Raw genomic sequence first — 7,620 nt, 5'->3', positions numbered from 1 at the left:
AAAAAAAAAATTAGCCAGGCATGGTGGCATATGCCTATAATCCCAGCCACTCTGGAGGCTGAGGCATGAGAATCATTTGAAATCAGGAGTTGGAATTTGCAGTGAGCAGAGATCATGCTGAGATTACAGGTGTAATCTTAGGTGATAGAGCAAGAGTATGTCTCAAAAATAATAATAATAAATAAAGGCTGAGTACGATGGCTCACACCTCTAATCCCAGTACTTTGGGAGGCCGAGGTGGGTGGTTCACCTGAAGTCAGGAGATCGAGACCAGCCTGGCCAACATCATGAAAGCCCATGTCTACTAAAAATACAAAAATTAGCTGGGCATGGTGGCAGGCACCTGTAATCCCAGCTACTTGGGAGGCTGCAGCAGGAGAATCATTTGAACCCAGGAGGCGGAGGTTGCAGTGAGCCAAGATTGCATCACTGCACTCCAGCCTGGGTGACAGAGCAAGACTCTGTCTTAAAAAAGAAAAACAGACTAGAACAGATACATGTTGATCTGTAGTCAGAGAAGACTTATTCATAAGTGAAAATGTAGAAACAACCCAAACGTCCATCCACGGATGAATGGATAAACAAAATGTGGCGTATCCCCACGATGGAAAAAAATTCAGCCATAAAAAGGCATGAAGCTTTCTTTTTAAAAATTAATTTTTAGGCCAGCAACAGTGGCTCACACCTGTAATTCCAGCACATTGGGAGGCTGAGGCAGGCGATCACCTGAGGTCAGGAGTTTGAGACCAGCCTGGCCAACATGGTGAAACCCTGTCTTGACTAAAAACACCCAAAAAAATTAGCCAGCTTGTCGGTACAGGCCTGTAATCCCAGCCACTCAGGAGGCAGAGTCAGAATTGCTTGAACCTGGGAGGTGGAGATTGCAGTGAACTGAGATCACACCACTACACTCCAGCCTGAACGACAGAGTAAGACTCCATCTCAAAATAATACTTTTTATTTTTGAGATGGAGTTCCATTCTTGTTGCCCAGGCTGGAGTGCAATGGCATGATCTTGGCTCACTGCAACCTCTGCCTTCCAGGTTCAAGCAATTCTCTTGCCTCAGTCTCCCCAGTAGCTGGGATTATAGGCATGTGCCACCACACCCGGCTAATTTTGTATTTTTTCTTTTTTTAGTCAGAGTCTCGCTCTGTTGCTCACGCTGGAGTGCAGTGGCACGATCTTGGCTCACTGCAATCTCCACCTCCTAGGTTCAAGCAATTCTGCATCGGCCTCCTGAATAGCTGAGATTATAGGCACAGGCCACTATGCCTGGCTAATTTTTGTATTTTTTAGTAGAGATGGGGTTTCACCTTCTTGGTCAGGCTGGTCTTGAACTCCTCACCTGATGATCCACCCGTCTTGGCCTCCCAAAGTGCTGGAATTACAGTCATGAGCCACTGTGCCTGGCCTAATTTTTTATTTTTAGTACAGATGAAGTTTCTCCATGATCATCAGGCTGGTCTGGCTCCCGACCTCAGGTTATCCACCTGCCTCAGCCTCCCAAAGAGCTGCAATTACAGGAATGAGCCACTGCACCTGGCCTATTTTCAATTTTTATTTTTGAGATGAAGTCTCACACCATCACCCAGGCTGGAGTGTAGTGGCGCGATCTCGGCTCACTGCAACCTCCGCCTTCCAGTTTCAAGCAATTCTCCTGCCTCAGCCTCCCGAGTAGCTGAGATTACAGGCACCTATGACCATGCCCCAATAATTTTTGTATTTTTACTAGAGACAGGGTTTCACCATGGTGAAACTGGCCAGGCTGGTCTCAATCTCCTGACCTCAGGGGATTTGCCTGCCTCGGCCTCCCAAAGTGCTGGGATTACAGGTGTGAGCCACCACACCCAGGCCTAATTTTTTATTTTTAGCCCTGAAGGCTGGAACTGAATGAAATTCTGACACATGCTACAACATGGATGAACTTTGAAACATTACGCTAAGTGAAACAAGCCAGCCATAAAAGGAAATGTTGTATGAGTCAACGTACACAAAATACCTAGAACGGGCAGCTTCATAGAGACTCAAGAGGGAAAGTTACCAGGGGAATGGAGGGAACTGTTACTGCTTAATGTGTCCAGAGTTCCTGTTTGCAGGATGAAAAAGTTTTGGAAATAGAGTGGAGATGCCTGGCTCCCCTGGTGTTCTCTACCCTGGCGCTGTCTTCACTTTATTCTCCGCCCTTGAGTTACTCTCAGGGATGTTGACTGGCTGGTTTACCATCTGAATCCGACTCCCCAACTAGCCTGGGATGCCCTGTCTCTGGCACCTCCAGCTCTGCCACCAGCATCGGGCCCAGGGTAGAGGAGGCAGATGCTCAGCCGACAGCTGTTGGAGGAATGCGTGAAGACGGGCTATGTGGGTGAATGAGAGACGATTAGCTGAGAAGTGGGAGGGTCATGTTACAGGACAGAGAAGTCTAAAGTCACTGCAGGGTAGAAGTCTGGCCTACAGACACAGTGGCCCGTGCCTGTAATCCCAGCACTTTGGGAGGCTGAGGCAGGAGGATCACCTGAGGTCAGGAATTCAAGATCAGCCAAACCAACATGGAGAAAACCCATCTCTACTAAAAATACAAAATTAGTCAGGCACGGTGGTACATGCCTGTATTCTCAGCTACTCAGGAGGCTGAGGCAGGAGAATCACGTGAACCCAGGCGGCAGAGGCTGCAGTGAGCCAAGATCGTGCCACTGAACTCTAGGCTGGGCAACAGGAGCAAAACTCCATCTCAGAGAAAAAAAAAAAAAAGTCTGGCCTAAATCAGCCCTGGTTTCACCATGTTGGCCAGGCTGGTCTCGAATCCCTGATCTCATGATCTGGCCTAAATCGGGCTGGGGAGGTAGGCAGGGCCTTACACAACATGATTCATGCTTTGAAAAGATGACTGTTGCCACAGGGTAGAGAACAGACTAGAAAAGACAGAATGATAAAGGAGTCAGGACCATAGGTTCAGGTGGCCTCACAGGTAATGAGTTTCTCGTGACTGGGGTATTCAAGCAGAGACTGTGCGAGTATGGGCGGGAATGCCGTCAAGGAGTCAAGTCCCGACAGGATGGGCCCAGGGCAGGGTGATTTGCCTTGCGGCCCTATGTCTCCCCCACCCTGCCCCACCACCTGGAGGACAAGCCCACAGCCTCACCCCACCCACTTCAGCCCTGGCTCCAACGCCTGCAGACCTGGACTGGAGCCCACGCACACGAGCCTGCATCCGGAGCAGGAGGCGCTGGCTGGAGATGCAGGTGTGAAGGCCGCGGTGCAGGCTGAGCAGGGCCTGTGAGCGCTGCTGGGCCCGGAGCTCCTCCAGCTGCTGCCAGCCCTGTTCCCGCAGCAAGACCTGTGGGCAGAGGCCTGGGCTGCAGCCAGGCACCAGGACCCAGGCCCACCTGCTTTCCTCCTCCAGTCTCAGCCTCCTCCCTTCCAGCCACCAAGCCATTTGTTCTTCCTGGGTGCTGGGGCCAGCCTGCCACCCAGCCCTTCTGTCTCCCACCATTTGGATGGACCCCCAAATCCTGGGTTTGTCCCTTTTGGCCCAGAATGCATCTCTCCTTTCCCATTCATGTAGCCCTCTGCACACAGGGACACACCCACCCACCTTGGTGGCTCCGAGGTGACAGAGAGGTGATTCGGCCCCCAGCACCTGGCTCAGGATGGTACCACACTTCTCCCGCTGAGAGAGGTCTTCCTGCCTTTCTGACCCCAGGGCCCAGAACCTGCTCCAAGGATGGAGCTGAGGTCAGAACAGCCAGGAACTCCTTCCACACTGTGCGACATCCTGTTCCTAGAACATTCAACAATTTGGAAGGTGCCTGCTCTATGCCAGGCGCTCAGCTGGGCGCTGAGACACTGCTGTGAACTTGGGCAGGGAGGGCCTTTGTGCTGGAGCTCAGGGGAAGACAGGTGAGCCTGGTGTGCTGCGGAGGCACAAGGGCTGGTTCTGGGCCACGGGAGCACCAGGAATGTGGTTCCCAAGGCCTCAGTCTCCTCGCTACCCGTCACGGTGGGTCTCAAGTTTGTGGAAGGGAGGGAGGGGTGTGGCAGGCAGGGAGGGGCGTGGCAGGGAGGGAGGGGCGTGGCAGGCAGGGATGAGTGGGGGAGTGTTTAAGGCCATTTCATAGGTCCGGATCGTGGTCCCAGCTAGCTCAATGGACACTCAGTGGTTAGTCTGTAGGAAGCAAGAGCTATGCAGTTTCTGGGGACATGTGGGCGACAGGCTGTGGTCCCAGGAGGCCACAGTACCTCAGGGAATGGCACAGATCGGCAGACCTGGTCTGTGCTGGGTAGAGAGTTGTGCCTGGAGGTTCCTCTCACCCAGCTTCCGGGCTCCTTGGCAGAGGTGACAACTGCTGTAGCTGGTAGGTTTCCAGATGGCAGAGACAGAACGTGCCCCACCTGGAGCTTCTCAGGATCTGACTCAAGGCTGGGCACACCCATTCCTACAGACTGCCTTCGGCTCAGTCCCCAGCCAGGCTGTCCCCATTGACTAAGGGGGTCCTCGGAGCCCTGAGGTGAGGCTGCTGCTCCTCAAAGCTGCCCCTCCCTTCTGAGGCAGCCACCAGCCCAGCTGGCCTGGACATCAACGAGAAGTGACTCCACCTGCCCCCTCTGTCCCTGTCCTTGGGGAAAACTCCAGCCCTTCAGAGAATTCCCAAGAGGCCATCCAGTCAATAGCCAAAGGCCAGATAGGCAAACAACAAAATGGACAATGTCACTAGCTTTTCTCAAGGTTTCTGAATTCTGGGAACAGAGTTGCCTCTGGTGTTCCTGCCAGTCCACCTGCCACCCCGCCCTTCCTGCCCTTCTGAAAAGCTACCACTCTCACTCTGTCGCCCTCCCATCTCCCTGCTTCAGCCTGCGCTTCCTGGACAGCTGCTGTGAGCACTAGACCACGAGCCCCGCCCAGGGCAGGGACTGCTCCCACCTCATCTCCATGCCCAGGCATCAGCACTGGAGATGTTTGCGGAAAGGAGGAGGACTCACACATGCGTGGAGGGATGGTGAATGGTAGGAGAGATGGGGGGGGAGAGAGAGAGAGGGGGAGGGTTGGGCGCTAGGTCCAGTCCTGGGCAGAGTGAGTCCATCTCTACCCAGAAGGACCCCCAGGGCTGCCAGTCACTCCTGGGGGCCTCCTTGTCAGTCCTGCCCTGAAGTGTTGGGTCCCACCTGACCAGGAAGGCCTCAAAGGGCAAGCGCACGGGGAAGTTGGCACTGCGGGTGCCCACGGCCTCCAGGATGGCTGCCTGGTGCAGTTGCTCTGCCACATGTCCCACGTCAAAGAGGCCTGGATGCTGTGGCCACAAGACAGAGCCAAGGACAGCTGGAGTCAAGGCACCAGGAGCTGTGAGGAAGGAGGTGCAGGGCGGGGGAACCCCCGAGGCCAGGTGCTGGGGAGCTCACCTTTCCAGCGTTAGGACTGAGACACTGGATGAAATAGACATGGCTCCTGAGAGGGAATGAGGGGTCACCTGAGCACAGACCAGCACCCATACAACTCCCTGGGGTCTGGTGTGGCGGGCACTGTTCTTACCTGCCCAGCTGGGCTATGAGGTCCCCCAGGGCCTGCTGGAAGCGAGAGGCCAGCGTGGGTCTGCCTCGCTCTCCCCTGGACTGGGGCTCTGCTTCCTGGAACAGGCTGCCCACCAGCTGTGGGGTGAAGGGCTAAGCCAGCTGGCCGCCGGGGCCTGCCCATCCACTCCGCAGCCCAGGGAGCCAGAGTAGGCCAGTCCTCGGTGTCTAGATACTGGCAAGCTCAGCCCACGGCCAAGGTGCCAGGGGCTTGAGGGCCAGCCCTTGGCCAAGAGTGTCCAGGGGAAGAGGACAGAATTGGGAGACAGAGTATGGAGCAGGTGGGGGCCTGGAAGGGCAGACGGGGTACCTGGAGCTGGCTCTGGCCAAGCATCTCCATGGCGGCAGGGTCCAGCTGATCCCGGTTTCTGTTTAAAAACTTGTGAACCTGCAAGAGACGAGGCTGGTGGCGAGGTGCAGCTGATCCCAGTTTCTGTTTAAAAACTCGTGAACCTGCAAGAAACCCTGCAGGTGGGGAGGGAAGCGAGGAAAGGGAGGGGAGCAGGAACCAAGGAGGGGAGGCTGGATTTGGAGAAGAATCCATCCTCTTCCCAAGTGACCTGAAAGGCCACCTTGCCGAGTTTCCAGTCCTTTACCTAGCCTTGCCTCTGTCACCGGACTTTCCATTTTCCCCCAAGAACAGGTGCAGTCCCCAGCAGCACCACACTCTCCCCACTGGGCCTTGAACCTATGCTGGTCAGTAGGTTGACTAGACAAGAACACTTGTCTCTCCATTTGAAAATCTTTTGTGACTTACATTTTCCTAGCTTTCTTTAGCTCCTTGTATTTCTTTTTTGGGGGGTGTAACTCCTGGGTAGTTTGTAGTTTTTCTTTTTCAAACAGAGTGTTGCCACCTCCTCCAGGGAGAACTGATTCTTCCTACTGTCCTTCCCTTTATCCCACCCCACCCCCGTGCCTCCCCTACTGGGGTAGGTGTGCAGCTTGTAGGTAGACACAGAACTCAGAAGGGGCAAGGGAAGTCCATTCAGTGAACACCTACTATGTGCCAGGCACCTGCCAGGCCATCTCGACGTTATTGCATCTAACCCTCACCACAGTGCCAGAGTATAGGTTTCCATGCCCGTTTACAGGTGAGGAAATGGAGGCTCAGAAGGCAAAGTAAACTGTCAAGGTCATTGGGTGTCGTGCTTGTGCTCTGCCCGCTTGCCTGGAGGGTCCCAAGGCTTCTACTCCCTGACCCCATAATTGTCACCTAGAACTCAGTAAACCATGCTCAGAACTGGGTAGGGCCTGTGGCTTAGATAGGGACAGTGTCCAGGCTTTGCAAGGGGCCTCCCCACACCCACTCCTCTCAGCTGTCAGGTGACTCAGCTTGGGAGAGGACATTGCCCTCGCTGATTCACCCTGGCCTGTTCCTGAGGCCATGTACCTGGTAGGTGACAGTCCCTGCATAATGTCGCACGGTGAACACAGGCAGGGGCAGCCGGGGCTTGGCATAGCTGGGGTGGTCGCCATGGTGGTAGTGGCTCTTCTGGAGGAAGGTGTGGTCTGTGGCCTAGGAGAGGGGCCATGCACTCCCTTCACGCTTCTGTACAGGCTGTCCCTGCCTGGATGGCGCCCTCTCCTGGTGTGCAAGAGTACTGCCCACACTGACTATAAGAGTAGGTTTAGCTTTGCTCCCCAAAACAAACACTTTGGGAGGCTGAGGTGGGAGGATCGTTTGGGGCTAGGAAATTCAAGACCAGCCTGGGCAATATAGCAAGATCCTGTCTCTACAAAAAATTTAAAAATTAACTGGGTGGGGCCAGGTGTGGTGGCTCATGCCTGTAATCTCAGCGCTTTGGGATGCCACGGCAGGAGGATCACCACAGGAGGAGTTTGAGACCAGCCTGGCCAACATGGTGAAACCCCATCTCTACTAAAAACGCAAAAATATTAGCCAGGGATGGTGGCTCATGCCTGTAATCCCAGCTACTTGAGAGGCTGAGGCAGGGGAATCTCTTGAACCTGGAAGGCGGAGGTTGCAGTGAGCTGAGACTGCAACATTGCACTCGAGCCTGGGCAACGAGAACCAAACTCCACCTAAAAAAAAAAAA

The 7,620-nt window shown here is 54.4% G+C and overlaps 1 protein-coding gene across 1 annotated transcript in view; it reads right to left on the bottom strand.

Annotated features, from left to right (window-relative positions):
* MYO15B (myosin XVB) overlaps positions 1–7,620 on the bottom strand; it is a 38,172-nt gene that overhangs the window by 20,145 nt on the left and 10,407 nt on the right. The window contains exons 14-20 of the mRNA XM_037741045.1: positions 6,954–7,079; positions 5,874–5,951; positions 5,526–5,641; positions 5,396–5,441; positions 5,162–5,286; positions 3,594–3,711; positions 3,178–3,335 (exon numbers count right to left, since the gene is read on the bottom strand). Coding sequence (XP_037596973.1) covers positions 3,178–3,335; positions 3,594–3,711; positions 5,162–5,286; positions 5,396–5,441; positions 5,526–5,641; positions 5,874–5,951; positions 6,954–7,079 — 767 coding nt within the window. The remainder of the gene's footprint in view (positions 1–3,177; positions 3,336–3,593; positions 3,712–5,161; positions 5,287–5,395; positions 5,442–5,525; positions 5,642–5,873; positions 5,952–6,953; positions 7,080–7,620) is intronic.

The sequence above is a fragment of the Cebus imitator genome, unplaced genomic scaffold (genome assembly GCF_001604975.1).
Source record: "Cebus imitator isolate Cc_AM_T3 unplaced genomic scaffold, Cebus_imitator-1.0 Scaffold93, whole genome shotgun sequence".
NCBI classification, from domain to species: Eukaryota; Metazoa; Chordata; class Mammalia; order Primates; family Cebidae; genus Cebus; species Cebus imitator.
Note: the sequence above shows the minus strand (reverse complement) of the source record. Positions and strands in the feature narration are given on the sequence as shown.